Source organism: Hevea brasiliensis, chromosome 7 (assembly GCF_030052815.1).
Source record: "Hevea brasiliensis isolate MT/VB/25A 57/8 chromosome 7, ASM3005281v1, whole genome shotgun sequence".
NCBI lineage: Eukaryota > Viridiplantae > Streptophyta > Magnoliopsida > Malpighiales > Euphorbiaceae > Hevea > Hevea brasiliensis.
In genome coordinates this window covers 104,307,876-104,327,088 of record NC_079499.1, presented here as the reverse complement: position 1 = coordinate 104,327,088, position 19,213 = coordinate 104,307,876, and the positions used below count along the sequence as shown (strand labels likewise).

General features: G+C 28.5%; 3 protein-coding genes across 5 annotated transcripts; 1 reads left to right on the top strand and 2 right to left on the bottom strand.

The window, feature by feature from the left end:
• Positions 1–1,971: 1,971 nt before the first annotated feature.
• On the top strand, positions 1,972–2,971 carry LOC110651764 (protein MKS1). The gene has a single exon (XM_021807170.2). It carries the CDS (start codon positions 2,096–2,098, stop codon positions 2,801–2,803), a length of 708 nt encoding a protein of 235 aa, XP_021662862.2. The 5' UTR covers positions 1,972–2,095; the 3' UTR covers positions 2,804–2,971.
• A 1,196-nt stretch (positions 2,972–4,167) lies between these two features.
• Positions 4,168–8,285, bottom strand: LOC110651767 (uridylate kinase PUMPKIN, chloroplastic). Of its 2 annotated transcripts, none has more exons than XM_021807173.2 (7): positions 7,919–8,285; positions 7,341–7,482; positions 7,199–7,252; positions 6,742–6,833; positions 5,734–5,960; positions 5,400–5,576; positions 4,168–4,627 (listed from the first exon to the last, which is right to left on the bottom strand). In XM_021807173.2, the coding sequence occupies exons 1-7, from the start codon at positions 8,110–8,112 to the stop codon at positions 4,518–4,520; spliced, it is 996 nt and encodes a 331-aa protein (XP_021662865.2). In that variant the 5' UTR covers positions 8,113–8,285; the 3' UTR covers positions 4,168–4,517. The 2 variants fall into 2 exon arrangements, with proteins under 2 accessions (XP_021662865.2, XP_058006401.1); XM_058150418.1 differs by having other exon boundaries at positions 7,341–7,485; positions 7,919–8,284.
• Positions 8,286–9,773: 1,488 nt separating this feature from the next.
• On the bottom strand, positions 9,774–14,913 carry LOC110651768 (uncharacterized). 2 transcript variants are annotated; one of them, XM_058150417.1, is made up of 6 exons: positions 14,654–14,913; positions 11,964–12,049; positions 11,150–11,587; positions 10,788–11,009; positions 10,573–10,697; positions 9,774–10,168 (listed from the first exon to the last, which is right to left on the bottom strand). In XM_058150417.1, exons 2-6 carry the CDS (start codon positions 12,047–12,049, stop codon positions 10,077–10,079), a joined length of 963 nt encoding a protein of 320 aa, XP_058006400.1. In that variant the 5' UTR covers positions 14,654–14,913; the 3' UTR covers positions 9,774–10,076. The 2 variants fall into 2 exon arrangements, with proteins under 2 accessions (XP_058006400.1, XP_058006399.1); XM_058150416.1 differs by having other exon boundaries at positions 11,150–11,653; positions 14,654–14,912.
• Between the last annotated feature and the right edge of the window lie 4,300 nt (positions 14,914–19,213).

Sequence of the window (19,213 nt, the reverse complement as noted above, 5' to 3'; positions counted from 1 at the left end):
TAGGCAATTGTGGCTAATTCTCTTTTATGTCTTTGAATTAATCCTTTATTACATTACAAACAAAGGGTTAGTATCTCATCATGGACTCCTCCCGCTTTCCCACAGCAGGGATCCACCCCACACCGCCGGAAGAACCACCTCTACAACCACCACCACCACCACCAGGAAAACAGAAGCAAATCCAAGGCCCTCGTCCCTACACCAATTAAAGTCCACCAAAAACACTTACAAAATCAAGAAGCCACCACTTCCCCCGAAGCAGCCTATATCATCTATGCAGTCGCCCTGAAAATCATCCACGCAAAGGTCTCCAACTTGAGGGCCATGGTCCAGCACCTGACGAGATTCTCTTTTGGCGACAATGAAGTATCAAGAAGCAAGAATAAATGCCACCCAGAAGCCAGGTCCAGGGTTATTAGATAATATTTAAGAAATAATAAATAATATTAAGTCAAAATTTAAATATTTTCCAGGTGGACTATCACAAGATCTTCTGGCACTTTCATTTTTAGGATTAATTAATTACAAAACTAAATCCAATTTTCAACCAACTTTTCTTTTCTTTTTTTTTTTCAACCAACTTTTCAGTTAAACCATAAAACTAAAAATCATTATATTGAATTAATAACCACAATCTTTTAAGTTCAAAAATTTTATTAATTATGAAAAAAGGAAAAAAATTTAAATTAAAAAAATGAAACATATATAAATATAGAAATAATAAATTATATTAAAAATTAACATCACTTCTAATTATCATTTCTTACTATTGGAATAAAAATAATTATATTTCAAATTAAAATTAAAATTCATCTAATAATATTTGGAATAAGGTTAAATTTGCCCCCTTTACTTGTTGGATAGGTTCAATTTAATCCATTTTTAATTTTTAGTTCAATTTAATTCATAAGTTTTGATTTATGCTCAAATTAGCTTAATTAATAAAAATATTATTTTTTTAATTTATTTAATATTTTAATTATACAAATTATATAATATAAAAATAATATTTTAATATCAATTTTAAAATATTTAATTATTTTGTTTAAACAATATTAAAAAATGACTTTTGTTAATATTAAAATATTATTTTTATATTATATAATTAATTAATTAATTAGTTTATATATCAAATAATTTATTTAAATAAATTATTTAATTATTTTTTTAAATATTAAAATATTATTTTTATGTTGTATAATTAATTAATAAAAATAAAAATATTATTTTTATTATTCAATGTTATTAATTAAACTAAAAATATAAAAAAATATTTTTATATTAATTAAACTGAAAATATAAAAATTTTTTTATTAATTAATATAAAAATATTTTTTTATATTTTCAGTTTAATTAATAACATTGAATAATAAAAATAATATTTTTATTTTTATTAATTAATTATACAATATAAAAATAATATTTTAATATTTAAAAAAATAATTAAATAATTACATATTTTTATTAATTAGACTAATTTAAGTATAAATCAAAATTTATAAATTAAATTATATAAAAAATTAAAAATAAATTAAATTACACCTCCCTAATAAATATATAAAGTAAATTGAACCTTTCTCCAATAATATTTATATTTATCTCAAATTTATTTATATCCTACTATTGAAACTTTCCCAAAATCCATTTGTCATATATATCAAATTATAGTTTTCATTATTTAATTAAAATTTTATATTTTAAAAAATAAAAATCTTATAGTTTTCAAGTAGTCATATGTCATTATTATACACGTGTCCTCCATTTGACTTTTATTTTTTTCTTTTAATGATTAGTATTTTGAATTTTAATTTTATCATATATTTTCATTCGTGTTTCAGAATTTTAACTTTTATTAATAATTTAATTATTTATAATTCTTTCACTGACAATTAAATTAATTAATAAAATAAGCTAAGCCAAACTTTACTTAAAAAAATAATTAAAAAAAATAACTATTCATTATTCAATAGTTGCAGAAAAAATAATTGCCTCAAGAATTGAGCATTCACAAGATACCTTCTCTCTCTCTCTCTCTCTCTCTCTCTCTCTCTCAACCATATATTTTATAGTAGCACAAATCAACTAGGATCTCATCATGGACCCCTCCGGCTTCGCCACCGGCGGGAATCTACCTCCACCGCCAGGAAGGTCAAAGCCACAGCAGCCACCACCTCTACAACCGTCAAGTTCACAATCACCAACAAAAAAACAGAACCAAATCCAAGGCCTTCGCCCTCCAGCACTTAAACTCCATCAAGTCTCTAACAAAATCAAGAAACCACCACGTCCTCCAGCGCAGCAGCAACCAGTGATCATCTACGCAGTGTCCCCGAAAATCATCCACACCGAGGTTTCCGAGTTCATGGCCGTGGTCCAGCGCCTAACGGGACTCTCATCTGGGGACTTCTCAGGCGACGGAGAAGTATCACCAGAAGCAAGATTAGCTGCAACAGAGAAGGCAAGTCCGAGGGAGAGAAGCAGTACAAGCATTGAAGAAAGAAATGATCTGATGGATATGTTAGAGGGGGTAGAGATAGGTCAGATTCCAGGGATCCTATCACCGGCACCGGCGATGTTATCTCCGGTGCCTTCCGGGTTTTTCTCGCCGGTGACAGACCCAAAATTCTTTTATGATATGAGCAGTCCATATGGAAGCAACAGTTTTATATATAGTCCTTCAGGTTTGTTATCAGCTCCTATGTTTTCTCCATTACCTTCACCAGATATCTTCAACCTGTTCATGGATCATGAGGAGGAGAAGAGGGAGGAGGGGGAGGAGGAGGAGGAGGAAGAGGAGGGGTGATGGTGGTTCGCGATTGGTTGTGTTGTTCGTATTGACTGAGAAAGGAGCGGGTTGATTCTTTAAGTTGACTGACCTTTGTTTGAAGTGTATGAGAAGAAAAGGAGAAAAATTAATTTGTAGATTTTTGTAATTGTGAGGCAGCTAATGGTAATTGTAATTTTTGTAGAATTTTATTTTATTATTATTATTGTTATTATTTTTTTATAATGAGGGCTAGGGTTTGTTTGGTAGGGCTTATTTAATATGTTTTTATGAATTTTGTGGATAGGGTAGGGTTTTGTGTCCTTTAACCTTTTATTTGGATTGGTAGAAAAGAGAAAAGAAAAGAAAATTGATTTCTTTAAATTTTTTTATTTGGACAAGGAGAATTGAAGAGAAAGAAAGAGAAAAGAGGAGAAATAAAGAGAAATTTTAATTTAAAATATTTCTCTCTAATTGATGAGAAATGAAAAGAAATAGTGATTAAAATATTTAAATATTTTTTTATAATATAAATATAAAAAAAATGATGATATAATAATTATTTTTTTTATAGAAAAAATTATATCTCTCCCCTATTAGTGTAAATTATTTGGTTTTTTTTTTTCCTCTTCATTTTCTCTCTTTAACTTCCCTTCATTTCCTTGCCAAGTTGAGAACCAAACAAAGGGTAAAAGTTTTAATTAAGTACTCTCCTATGTTTCTGCCTGCAATGCAGGATGTTGGAGCAGAATCATATATTGATTGCTCTATTCATCACATAAAAATAAATCTATTTTTTTTACAGATATTTTGTACCTTAAATGATAATTATTTTATTAATTTTAACATATTTCATAAAAAAGTAATTCAATAATATGAATTATTTAATTTTATTAAAGTAACATAAGTCATTAATAAAATTAGTAATTTTAATTTAAAATTTTTTTATTTAAATTAAATTAATTATATTATAAAATTTATTTATTACAGAGAAATTCACTTATTAAATATATAAAATATTTCTTATTTAAATTTTAATTAAACTACCATGATTCTAATCTAATTTAAGATTAATTCAAGTCAGGCTGATTCAGACTGATTTTAATTTAGATTTGGACCTAAATTACAAAATATACAAGTACAAACTGTGGGTTTTTTTTTTTTTTAAATCGAAACTGTGGTTATTCCTGCCCAAGTTTTTAAGCACATTTCATACTAAAATGAAATTAATTGAGATAGAATGGCATGACGTGGCTCAGTTATTAATTTTACAAAATGAAAACTTCATATGGCTCGATTAACCAATTTATTTGTAAATTGGTCCTGGCGATTTTGAGTTGATTTAATCATGAATCAATAACAGAACATGACAATTAAAATTAAAGAAAAGAACACGTATTAAATATTTTATAAAAATAACTTGTGCATTATTAACCAATTGACTTGTCCATCAAAATTATGGAGTTGTTTACCATATTTTCTCTGGAGTAGACGTTAAAATTCAGTTGTTCAAAATATATACAATATTTGACCAAACCATTTTCGGCACCAACTGAAACAAGTATCTCAATTAGTCAATTTGAAATTTAGATGCTTACCTAAAAACTTTGAATCATGCTCCTATCTCCAAATTCCAAATAAAATTCCAGGATGCTTCCAGGGTTGAATCCTTTAGCATAAATTTAGATACTCTCTAATCTAAACTCCTACAATGAATCAAGAGAAGCCACCAAGCAAATGACATTCAGCAATATCATGTCCTTGCCACTGCTGTGTTTGACGCCCCTCCAATCAATGTCCCAACTCTTTCCCCCTTTATTGCTTTTGAGATGTTACCAGATTTGGACAGATTGAAGACAACAACTGCGACAAGAAGTTGAGTACAATCAGTGCCTGTAAGGTTAGCAGGATAGAGATACCAATCAACTTATAGATGCTGCTAAAGGTTTTCTGGCAATAAATAAAGTGAAAAAAATAAGGAAAAAAAAAGTCAATATTAGTTGCAAAAAGATCAGGGGTCATTTTATACTGCATTCATAACAATTTTGAGCTCCTGGGCTTCTCGAGTAGAAGCTGGTTTGGTGGCTCGAGTAGAGCGACCATTTCATCCACAAACTCATCCGCAAAAAAAATGAATAGTTAATCTTGTCCATACTACCACTCCAAAGCCCCCCCAAGAGCCCTGAGTGGTTGAGTCCTTGATTCAGGCATCTCGAGAAGCATTAGCGCATGTTCAAAACCACATGAAATCCTTTTTAGTGGCCATCGAAAGGATTTGTCTAAGTAATTTTCATAGTACCTGTTAGACAAGGGATTTCACCTCAAGATGAGTCAAATGCTCAAAGAGCCTTTGACACCTTGATAGAGGGGGAAAAAAAAATAAATCACTAATGCACAGGGTTTCCCTGCTATGTGAGCTTCAATCAAAAGGTCGTCTATCACATGCAGCTTTTCCCCTACTTTTCCCTTTTTTCTGCAGAAATTCTATTTCCATGACTCAAACTCATGACCTTTTGGACACAAAGGAGTAATCTTACCATTACCTAAGGCTCACCAGTATATAGAGGAAAGAGGAAAATGGAAAAATGGAAAAGGTGGCTCTACCTATGTGTTGATGCAGAGTATATAAACATACCAGGAATATTATTTTCTTGGCACAAAGTAATGGCAGTCATGTCCATCACCGAAAGATCTTTCGAAGTCACCTCATGGTAAGTTAGAGTTTCAAGAAGACGAGCATTTGGATTACACCTAGGATCATCATCATAGACCCCATCAACATTTGTAGCTTTCAACACTACCTCTGCATTAACTGGATGAACAACCGAATATCAATATCATTGCAGAAAAGTTATGGTAGTGCTAAGTTCCATGTTGAATCAGGACTACATTGTGCAGATACATGTGAGGATGTGAATATCCTAAATTGTCAAAATGCAAATATAGAGATCTGATACAGAAAATTTTACTTTCTGCACAACGCAGGGCTGCAGCTGTATCTGTGGTGAAGAATGGATTCCCAGTTCCAGCTGCAAAAATCACAACTCTTCCTTTTTCCAAATGCCTGACAGCCCGTCGACGAATATATGGTTCTGCAACCTCTGACATGCGAAATGCAGTCTGAACCCTGGTTGGAATGCCAATACTCTCCATAGTTGCTTGAAGAAATATAGCATTCATAACTGTGGCCAACATACTATAAAAACAAGTGACGTGATAATAAGAACATCATTCAGCAGAAGTATACAAGCTTGTGGAGGGGGGAGGGGAGGGGGTGGGGGGGATGAGAGAGAAAGAGGGCAGGGAGAAGAAGAAAGCAGGAGCTTGAAAAGGATGGGCATAACCAGAACATAATTCTATATGTTACAAGACCAAAAAAGCACTTGTTCAACAATGTCTAAAACTTCAATAATAGTATACTTGATATAATTCAAGGCTAAGATCTGTCCTATCCCCTGTCCAACAGCATCAAGTACAACTGCACTGTCTTATCATTTAATTAAGGGCTATGTTGAATTCCAATTACATCCAATCAAATTTCAGTCCTCGTTGGGAAATTTTATCAGACTTTCAATAACGCCAGATAATCAAATGTGTTTTATATCCATGTTTCACCAATGGAATCCAACAGAAGGTTCCAATTGCACAGTTAAATAGTCAATTAGTACAAGACTGAGATTGTTTTGAGATTGCTTTGAAAGTCCAATTACCAAAAGGAAATAATAGAATAATAGACCCAAAAAAAAAAGAGAGGTAGCTAGAAGTAGTTAGCTCTTATTCTTGTTTTCCCCTTTTTTCTTTAAATTTTATTTATGTCAGTCAGACCGAAATCATTTATAAGTTTCATGCAATATATATATATATATAATGTTTCATGCTTTAGAATCAAGATCCCAAATTTGAAAATCACTCTATGCTGAGGTTCTTCCGGTATTAAAAGAAATCCAAGGTGACAATGATAGAATTCAAGAAATTACCCAATGTAGTCAGCAGATGAACGGTCAAGGCCACTACTTCCTGCCCAAGAGGATCCACGGAATATATTTCCCCCACCGACCACAATTGCAACCTGAAACATTTGCCAGAGATGATACAGATACGAGCTAGAAACCAACAACAATATACATAAGCTATATTTTGTAATATTTCTTATTGTAGAACTTCTACAATTGTCATCAAACGATGTACAACTTTGGAATAACATTAAAATATCTCCACATAAGGATATTTCATCCAGAAAGATCATATGGCTTCTGATTAATTGAAAAAAAAATGTACAGGTAATCACCACATGCATGATTCTACAACCATGATAACTAATAAGAAAACACAAAAAGAATATAATCACAACTACGAATACAAAAATAGAAGGAAATATTTAATTAGAAAATATATATGTCAAGAAGCATCCATGGGCAGGTGTTGAAGTTTAACCTCTATCCCCAGGCGTGTCACTGATGCAACCTCCCTTGCAATAGCCATTGTGATCTATACTTCACCAAAAAATTAATGCATCAGTGAAGAGCAAGACAGAAAGATGTAGGAACATAATAACATAATAATTCACATCCCTTACCTTTGGGTCAATATTTTGCATATTATCTCCGGCAAGTGCTTCTCCACTTACTTTAAGCAACACTCTTTGCCATTTGTAAGATGGTCTAGAAGAGCCAGTTTCATTCACTCCAAAGGCAGTCATAGATGACATTTGGGTCTGCCTGCTAAAAGATTTTTTTTAAAGTGAAAAAAAAGAAAAGAAGAAGAAGAAGAAAGTGAAGAACAACGTACCAGTATACAAAACCATTGCAAAATTTAAGAGATAAAATTTAAGTAAAAAAAAAAAATTGACAATGTTGGCAGCAAAGACAAATGATTAATGGGGTCTGCAAGAGAAGAAAATCATTGCAATGTTCCCAGCATCCAACAACTAGATAAAATGTGAAACAACAATCTACAACCAAAAAAAAAAAAAATAACAGCTACATCGAAGGAAAAAAATCTCATAACTCAGGAACAATAAATACTAAAAAAACACAGAATCAGAATAAGAAATGCTACTCCACACAGACATTTCTACAAACACCTATAACACAGAAGAAAACCAAGAATCTGAATAACCCATATCCATTAAAACACAAAGCCCACGTATGGTACCTGAGAGTCATGGGATCCGAGGACGGACCCGTTTCATGACAGCACTGAATCGCCAACCGTCCATTTGAGCTGTTTTGAGCCGTCATGAAGCGGTGGTGATGAATTTTGAAAGGAATCAAAGAAGAAGAGGAAGAAGTAGGAGGAGTGATAGGATTAAGAGAATTAACAGGTGCAAATAAAGTAGAGATTGCCATTAAGAAGCTGGAAAGTGAAAAATTGTTATGAGGAATTCAGAATAAGAACAGATAAAGCTGGCTTTGGAAAATAAGCAAGCAGCGCCAAGCTTTCTCTTTCAGTGCTGTGATTCCATAACTGAAAGGATAAATATTGCTCTGCTTTTATTCTCCGTTGTATTTATTTATTTAACAAGAAAATAAAAATATCCTGTAATTTAAAGTATGTGTTTAGAATTTTAAATAAAATAATTTCTTAAAACTTTGCTAAAAGTTAATTTTTAATTTTGTTCATTATTTAGAATTTAATTTTATCAATTAATAAAAAATTTTATACATTATAATTTTATTAAAAATTTATAATATAATATTTAAAATAATAAATATATTAAATTATAATTTAAACGTTTTTTGTGGTGCACAACCTAAATTAAAACAACATTAATATGATGGTTGAGAAATAGAATTTTTTTAAAAAATCTTTAATTATTCTAATATTATTAAGTCAACAATCCGAACTGTTGGGAGAAAGAGGACTGGATACTCTCTCTCTCTCCAATTCGAAGAGGGAGAGAGAGTGTCCTCTGTTAGTTTTTCTGTTTTAGTTTCTCTTTCTCAGTGAAGCAGAGTTTCGCCCTCCTTGGGCCTTCTGCTCCCTTTATGGTCAAGGGAAGGCCCTCCCCTTATAGGAGTTTAGGTTGATCCTTCCCGCATTTGGTCGGGTATATACAACTTTTGGGTGTAGTTTGTTTTGGGTAGGTCTGAGGTCGGATTTGTATTATGTCTCTGTTTTGAGGTGGCCATGGCCAAAGTAGAGAGATGGAGGATTTAGCAGTTTCCAAGGGTGGTTTCCGGTTGAGGTTAAAATAGCTGTCGGTGATAAGTCTCAGTTGTCATCCGGCACCTCTCCTTTGAGTCAACACACTATCAAACTCTTTAAATTAAATAAGATTTAATCTCAAATTTTAAAATAAATAAGACTTAATTAAAAATTTAAAATAAATAAAATAAAAATAACTTTATAAAAAAAAATATTTTATTAAATAAATCTTGAAATTTTTTTATATAATAAAAATATAATAAATATTTAAATAGAAATAAATTAAAAAATCATAATTTAAATAAAAAATATATTTAAAAATTTAAATTAAATAAAAATAATATTTTAAAATCTTAAATAAATTAAAAAATATAAATAAAACTTATTTAATAAAAATAAAGAATTCATTTAAAATTATAAATTCTTGTAAAATATGAAAAATATAGATTTTCAGATCTGATCTTGATTTGCACACCGCGATACGTCCTTTTGTTGGATGAGTTTTTCTATTCTGAATTCTCTTTGCTCTTGGTTTTGACCGAGACTTGGTTGTTGGCTTATATGCTATCGTGTTGTGGTGCTGGTGATGCCTATCGGTGCCCATAAAGCATTGTTCTTTGCATTTCCAGTAGTTGGCGGCAGCAATACCTTGAAGAAGTACCTAGAAACTTCATCTTTGAAAGCATCTGGAGACTTTCTTAGAGCCAACAAATGGGCCAGATCCATCGAGATATGCTTAAAGCTTTTCTTTTATGTTTTGTTTGGATGGATTTTGGGCGTCTAACCCACCTCATGTACTGCTTTCTAATTTAATGAAATTTCATATTTCATGAGGAAAAAAGAAACTGCTGAGAGCAAGAGAGATGAAAAGATTTCTATGTATTTAAGGGCGTAATGAAATATGATGCAATCAAATTTTCTGTTGAGAGCCATTACAAACGTGTTGCTTCTTCCGTTCACTATAACAACGATATCTCCATCTCCATCTCGGATTTAGACCAGGTTTTGCTTGAGAAGAGCCATGTAATGTTGCATCAGGTGTTCCCTTTCATGTCACACTATCAGTTGCTCTTGCATTGCGAAGCTTGATTGCATCTGGGATCAGACACCAATCTATTACTTGTGCTTGAAAAGTGGGCTTCCACTTGACAGGATCACACTCTCTTTATATTGTGAGGTGAGAGTCAACTGCTTTGGAAGCGATTTTTTGGCTGTTTGGTTTAAATACACCCCATAAAAAATATTTCTTGCAAAAACCTGTGAATCAATTGCTTCAAAATATAAGAGAACTTCATACAAGAAATCAATTAATTTATTGGAAAAAGAAATCTTTGCTTCAATTCGCAATTATAACCAATTCTTTTCATTTTGTCTATTATATACATAATATTTCACATTAGTATCAATTGTAACCAAACTTGGAACAAAGAAAAACCTGAAAAGTTTTCACCTTGTTCTCTCTCTTTAGCATTTTGGAAGTTTTAGCAGATGCTCTTACAAGAATAGCTACAATTGACACCGATGTGGAAGGTTGCATATATTATCAAAAAAATTGAAAAGATCGACTATAATTGTAAACTGAACCAAGGTTTTAGAGTCATTAACCTACTAGCTATTATTCAGGGAAAAAAACTATAAAACAAGAAAAGCAAATAGCTTACGCCAATGTTCGGGTGGCAGTTCACGAGAAGAGAAGACCAATAGTTCCACATTGTTTATCACTGCCTTAAGAGCTTGGTCATGAATGATTAGGTCATCCATCAGGTCATCAAAAACTTTTTCATCCCTGTTCAAGTACAAATGACTGAGATTAGAAAATCTCGAAGACAAGACCCAACAAGAAGCATAGTCCAATAAAAATCATTTATGAGCCAACCTTTCATGTTGAGGAAAAAAATAAAGAGCAATACTTTCATCAGTTGGTGGTTCTATCTGAAAACTCTGAGGCCATGCCTCAGATCTAGAAACAATTGCTACATTCAGTCGCATTGGTAATGCTTTTGCTACTTCCTCTGCTTTTGGGCAAGCTTTACTTGATAAATGGGCCACAAGTCCAAAGAAAGTTGAGTTTTTCTTATTTTGGATTCTAAAGGATCCCCTATAAAAAAGAAAACAAAATTTAGTTTATAGAAGCAGAAGGGGGAAAAAAAAACCACCTTCCATGTGAGCAACTGATAAAATGTTTAAGGGCCATAACCCTGATGCTAAAGCAAAAGATGACCAAAGAGAGAATCCTACCCCCAAATTGGATCAATTATTGGTTGGGCATGGACATATCTGTTGGCTTCTGAATATGGTATTTCACTTGATATGTTCAGTGGATAAGCACTGACTGCATGATCTGGTTGACAAGGATGAACTTCAGTGTGTTTAACAGATTCAGACTCCTCATCAGAACTGCAATCTTCAAGGACCAACCTTCTCTTTGGTTTTTTGAACTCTTCATTTCCAATGTTGGGGAAAGAAGATGGCAGCCTTTCTATCTTCTCTTTCTGGCAATCACCTGTAGGCTTCTTTGCATTAGTCAACCTATCTGTATCTGCACAAGCCTGTGCTTTTACCGTAAAGAAACTGGTCTGCCTTCGCATCTTAATCCTATTCAACCTGATTTCAACAGCTTGACTAATGCGTGCACTTTTAATTGATGGATTAGGACTAGACTTAGTATTTCTTGAACTACATTCCTCACAAGTCCAAATGAAATTTTCATCACCTTTTCTTGGCAAAATGTCCATACAATAGCTAAAAACACAAAAAAAAAAAAGAAGAGCATATATATCACATAAATATCACAATCCATTACCCAAACATTCAGATGCAATAACAGGACATGTAAAATAAAGTAGTTGCCAGCTTGCCACCATCATTTTGATGGAAACAAACAAATATGTTTTGTTTTTCAAATACTCAGGAAACAAAATAGATCCAATTAAACCTCCATGAGAATTTAAACATTAAATACATTTTGTTGTCACATAGTGAACTACTGGTTATCAAAAGTGAAGTACTGGTTCTCAAAGAACAAACATGCTTAGGTAGCCATTCTACATACCTATGCTCAGAGGAGCCCTGACACTTGGTACAGTATATAAGATGCTTCGTGTAACCTTTATCCCCACACTTCTGACAAACACTCATCTAGAACAGCAAAAGGAAAAAAAGTCATTATTGCATGTTATAATATTGTGAACAGATACAGATGAGATGACTGAGATTAACGAGGACCTTGGTACTATGGACTAAACAATCATTTAATTATGCTTATATGGTGTGTAAAAATAATTCAAACAAACAAAATCTTGCTGCTTTTCATGAATTTGATCATGTGAAGGTGGATCACCAGACTGTACACTCACTTCTAATAACTTGAGCACATATGCAAGTTGCAACACATGATAAAGTTAGTTGCAAGTGCTCAAGGATCTAGCAACTGACAAAAAAATGAAAACATTATATATAAAATTGTACCTGAAAAATATTCAAGCAACATAGTTTGTCAGCAAAGTATAGAACTATAGGCCAGCCAGCCATACAAACTAGGCAGGAATGAATCACAAATAAGTCATGCTAAAGCATGAGCTTTTTCCAAGTGGTAATTGAACAAAAGGCAGATGACAATCAGGGAAAAGATGTACATAACAACTAGCATCTGAATTCAAATTAATTGGTTTCTAACAAAAAGCTTGACTAGAAGAATTCCAATACTTATGTTCAAACTAAAATACGAGCTGCATTGCTGTAATGCAAACAGAAAATAGACACAGCCAATTTTCAATCCAAAACTTCTAATAGTTCCCGTGAAGCAGGCTTGAAACTATTTATTGATGTGTAACATAATTATCATTGGAAATGCGTAAATAGCATAAAAAATGTAGTTAAGCTCAATTCATTCTTGGTCAACAAACATCACCTGTGCAATTAAATATCCACCAAATAAACTTGACTGAAGTTTCAAATGTTGAGTGAACCAACTACATGAAGGTTTGGCAAACTAAATGAAAAATTCAGAACCAATATTGAATTAGCACTCAAAAGAATAGATGCATCTATGCCATATAGAACTAAACTCTCTGGGCATGGAAACATACAATTTTGTACACAAGCAACTTGTTCTTCCTTTGATTTTCTGAATGGAATAGCTATTCCATGGCATGATGGAATAACTATTTCGAACGATATTAGTCTATGTAATAACTATTACACATTTAGAATTTCAATCAAAATTTGAGATTTTGGAAAATATATTTCATGGAATAATCATTCCACATTTAAAATTTGAACCAAAGCTAAGAACGACTATTTAACATCAAATAACTATTCTATTCATATGCTATTCTATGAACTTAATGAAAGCTCAATACCTGAAATCAAGTACAAATAACCACTAGTAAACTAGGCACAAACATGATGTCAAATGTGTCTACTTAAATAATTAGTACCCCCATGCACATTTAAAACTTTATATTCCAAAATCTAAAAAGAATCTACAACTTGATCTCCTAAAATCAAACTCAGTGTTATGCATCATCTTTAGCCATTCTCCACTTTCAACAGACTAAGTTTCATTCTTGGAAAGGAACCCTGAAAATTTTTAAAATTCACAATAGGTGCTTAACTCAAGAAAAGCTCATCTCAACTAGCAGAGGTTCCATAAATTCTTGCTGCTCTTAAGAACAGAATCTTCTATATGGTTGTATATAAGTTATCAAATTTTTGCTGTTATTTCATCAACCGACTCTTGAACCAATATACATTTACCCAATCCCCATAACAGAATATTTACTTGCCTTCTCCTTAAAACACCGTCAATTTGATGGTTATCCTCCCATAAATGGGGGTGTAAACGAGTCAAGCAAATCAGACTTGACTCACAAAATATTATAATTCAAGTTGAGGTTGAACTCAAGTAGCTGATGTAACAATGGAGCCGAGTTTGTCTTATAATACTCAACTTGAGTGGCTCATGAGCCCAACCAAGTATTTAGCCTTTTATATTTTTTAAAATAAATTGTATTTTTTTATATAACATTTAAATAGAAAAAAATTATTATATTACTATTTGGTATATAAAAATAAAACACTAATTTGAAGTTGAACAATTAAAATCGAACTCATACGCCTGTATTCCACCAAGTTGATTTAACCAAGTACTTGTTAAGAAATAAGAATGGAACCTTAGCTTTTGAAACGAGTTAAGTTCAAATAATTCATTATATAGACTCAACTTGTCATGATTACATCACATTCTCCATCACAGATTCAAGCATCTCTAACGCAAGCCTACAACCATGCCTAAAACAATCAGCTAGTATTATCTGTTGATTCAATAGCTAAGTCTGAATTGCTAAAATCTAAAAACATAAATTTATGCATTCATCGATACAATAGTTATTAACAATTGGCATCATATTAAATATCAATAAGCCTTAAAATGCCTTCAAAACAGACAATATCAGAAACACATTATTCTCTTGATAATTGAAGGCATATTAAATTTCATGGACATGTAACAAAACAAATTTAAGAATTGCTAATCCAAATTGTTCTCAGTACAGGGATCAATGAACAATGGTTCATGTGTTTCACTTTCATGCAACAGTAAAAACACAACAAACTAGGATTTCCCAACAATTCACTAAACCCAAAACCCAAAATTGATTAACCCAGTACACCAATGCGCATGGAGGAGATTTCACTTTTGCATATAGATATATATTTACATGAAGTTGCAAGTTGCCATACCTTCTCAAAAATAGTACCGCTGCTCCAAATTTCAACCCAAATTCTTCAAGTTTCAAGCTTATAATCATGCAATAGAGTATTTGTGAGAGAGATTAAGGAAAAAAAAGCTGCGAGAGATTTTGCAGTATATAGCCAAAGAACGCAACAAAAATAGAACAGGCCGTGAGAGGAAGAAAGATGACTCTTGGGAACTAAATAAATAATTAACATCCATCTATGTACACAAAGCAGGTAGGTTTTCTCCGGACATTGACACGCAGTATTTTAAAATTGTTGTATTTATGATAAGAAGTGATATTTAAAGTAAATAGATTTTATCTAGTGCTATGGATTTTAAAAATTATTATATTTATTTTAAGTGGTGATATTTAATTAAATTTATTTATAATAATTTTTTTTCTTATAACATAAGATTTTAAATGAATTATATTTATTTTAAATAATAATTTTATTGATAGTAATTTTAAAAAAAAATTAATTGAATTAAATTTATTGATATTTATTAAATTTTATATAATACTTATTAAGTTTATTGATGGAAAATTTTTTATTCTATCATATAAAATTTTAAATAAATTATATTTATGCTAAATGATAATTTTATTAATAATAATTTTTTAAAAAAAATTAGCCAAATTAAATTTATTAATATTTATTAAATTTTATATAATATTTATAGAATATTAATTTTCTATATTTTAATCAATTTTGACTTTTAAAATGCATAAAATGATAAATTTTTCATATTATCCTATATGATTGTAATATATAATTACTATTTAATTTTAATTTAATTTTTAAATTATAATTCAAATTTAACTTTTCACTATCCAAATAAACATAAAAAATATTTTCAAAATACTTCTTAATAATCTACATATTTTTATTTTCATCAATGTCAGAATTCAATTCCTTGAGTATAAGAAACAATGTAAAAAAAAAAAAACTATCATATTTGAAACATTTTTCTTGACTAAAACAAAATAAGTCAACACAGCATATTATTAAATGAATTAATTTAAGTTGAAAAGAAGTAAAACTATTTAGACAAATAGCTGACACATCTTGTAGAAAAATAGTTTGGAATTATTGTCTAGAGTGATTTGAAGTCCCATATAACTGAGACCCTCCATTTTCATTCCTCAATAACCCATCAAGCCATTCATGCAATCTATCTTTCATTCTTTCACTGAAGAGAACATCGATTACACTGGCTAATGGCATGCCTCAACTTCATTCACATTATCCAATAAATCATTTTCCTCATATCGCAAGTTCAAGATTCTTAATTATTCATTTTCCTATCCTCTAGATAAATAATATACTATTGAGATTAACTAAGATCGTGAATTCCCCCAAAATAATACATTTTACCGCTCTTATTTATCAATTTTGGAGAAAAAGAAATTAGTATCTTTGTATACAGCATTAAAATCGAACTAATATTTAGCTAAAAAATCCATGAAAGTTAACTAGCAGAAAAACTCATGAGAGGGATCATCAACTGCTAGCTTTTGATAAGAAAATATGAACAAATTGTTCATGATAAATGAGGTATTCCATTAAATATAAGAATCGATAAAAAGAAATTAATTGAATTAAATTTTTATAAAATTTTAATTTATAAATAAAGATATTTTTAATATGAATTAAAAAAATTTACCTTACAAGAAAATTTCCTAACTAAAAAGAAAATAAATTTTAATGAGTGGAATCCTAATTTCCTAAAAAGAAAAAAAAATTCATAAACCTTTTTTTGTTGAGGTGATTTAATTTGAAAGTGTGAAAGGAATATATTTTAATTAATAGAAATTTATTTTAATTTTAATTTAATAATTTATAATCCTAAATTAAGTGAAATTCTATTTATTATAGTTAAATAATTTATTTTCATAATAATTTTAATGTGTACTTTTCTTTAGGAAAGCATTAAAAAAAGTTACTTTTTTTAAATTAGAAAATAGTTATTTTTTTAATTAGAAAATAGTTACCTTTAATTTTAAAAACATTTATTTTAATTAAATTTAATATTTAATTAATAATGATTTACCAACTCAAAATGTTTAATTTAAAATTCAATAAATATTAATTAGGTTTAATTTTCTTTAAAATATATGCTTTAAAATAGAATAAAAAATTAAGAGATATTTGAATTTTTGTAAAAAAATTAATCATTAAATTTTTTTTAAAAAATGTCTAATTATTAAAGGTAATGTCTATCCACTAATTTTTAATTTTTTATTTAAAAAAAATCAACATTAAATTTTTTCTTTATTTTTTAAATAGTTGTAATATATAATTATTATATAATTTAATTTTTTAAATATAATCTTTAGTTAATTTGATCTTTTAAACTTAAATAATAGAAAAATATTAATTACTTATTATTTAATTATTACAAACACCTTAGAAGCTCAATTTAAGTAGATATAGGAAAAACTAAAAATTAATTAGATAAATTTATTAATTATATCCAACAAATATAAATGCTGATTTTATATATATTCTATTTTTACTTTATAATGAACAGGTGGTCCAGATTTTTGTAAAAAAAATTTAAAAGGACATAGAATTTTAAATATATCATATTTATGCCAAGTGTCAATTTTTAATTGAATTTATTACTGATAATTTTTTATGTATTTCTTGAATAGTTATAATATATAATTATTATAAAATTTAATTTTCTAAATACAATCCTTAATTAGTTTGATCTTTTAAATTTAAATGATGGAAAAGCATTAATTACCAAATATAATTGTCATTCATTTTGAGATTTCATAATTTTTAATTTGAAAACGTTAATGACAATAAAATCAAGATTTTGGATTACTTTAAAGGAAAATCAAAACCGTTTAATGAAATATTTTAAACACATTTAATGAAATATCATGTTTAGATTCAAAATTTAATAAATATTATCATAACTTTTTAATTATTACCACAACTAAAAGTTTAATTTCCTTTAAAACATCCACTCCAAATTAGAACTAAGCAGATATTTGAATTTTTGTTATAAATTAATTATTAAATTTTCTTTTAAACATGTTTAATTATTAAAGGTAATCCACTTATTAATTTTTTATTTTTTTTAAATCAACATTAAATTTTTTATATTTGTATAATTATTAAATATAATCATCACACGTAATCATATTCTCTAATGTTTAAATGAAAATCAATACTTAAAAGTTTTTTCTCTCCCTTTTATATATTTAATAAATTTTAATTATTATTATTATTATTATTATTATTATTATTATTATTATAAACAAAAAATAACTTATGGCCATTAAAAACAAAAATTTATAGTCATTAAAGTCACTAATTTGAGAGTGATTGTCAACTTATTTAGTTAAAATTTATCGATAACGTTTTAGAGTTTGAATATTTTAAATAGCAATATTAAAATTCTTTTAATTAAAGAATAACATTTTTTAATTAATAACAATTTAATAAACTAATTAAATTTGATATAAATTTTCTCTTTCTCTCTCTCTCTCTCTCTATATATATATATATATATATATATATATATATATATATATATATATATATAACTGTGCATAGTATGGGCATAATACTAATTACTTATATAACTAATTTTGTTGCCACCAAATCCAACGCGACATTCCTATTTGAGTTCAGCATTAATCTTATTGGATTTGAGTTTCCATCATTTATATAATTGTACTCATTCCGTGTATCTATAATTCAATATTTTTGTATAAAATTTTTATTAAATTATTATTATTATTATATAATTTTTCATTTTTTATGACATACATGTTATATGTATATTTATGATTTTTAGATTGAATTAATAAAAATAAAAGGATATTAATGAAAATAAAAAATTATAGTAGTGAAATTTATTATGAAAAAATTATTATTATAATATAATTTTATAATTAATATTTTATAAATATATAATTTAACTATATGTTATTTTATTGATTGATATATTTTTGTATTAAATTTTTTTAATAATAAGATATTAATGAAAATAAAAAGTTATAGTAGTGAAATTTATTATGAAAAAATGATTATTATAATATAATTTTATAATTAATATTTTATAAATATATAAATTTAACTATATGTTATTTTATTGATTTATTTTATTGATTGATATATTTTTGTATTAAATTTTTTTAATAATAAAGTGTTAAGTCTATCAAAACTAATTAATTTTTAATATTTTATAATTTTTATAAAATATATATGATTAGCATGAAAAATTTAAACTTTTTTCCACCCTATTTAATAATTTTTATATATAATAGTAAAATAAATTCATTTTGATATAATTTCATATAATGTTTATCTTTTTATTTATAGTTATTTTATATTCGATTTTTAATTTTATTGGTTAAAATTAAATAAATATTAATATTATTAATTTTTATTTAATATATAATATTTTACATAATTTTATATTGTCTTATAATATAGAGAAAAGTTTTAAAATAAAATTAATAAATATATTAACACTAATAAATTAATAACTATTTTTTATATAAAAATAAAAAATTTATATTAATAGAATAAAAAAAATAC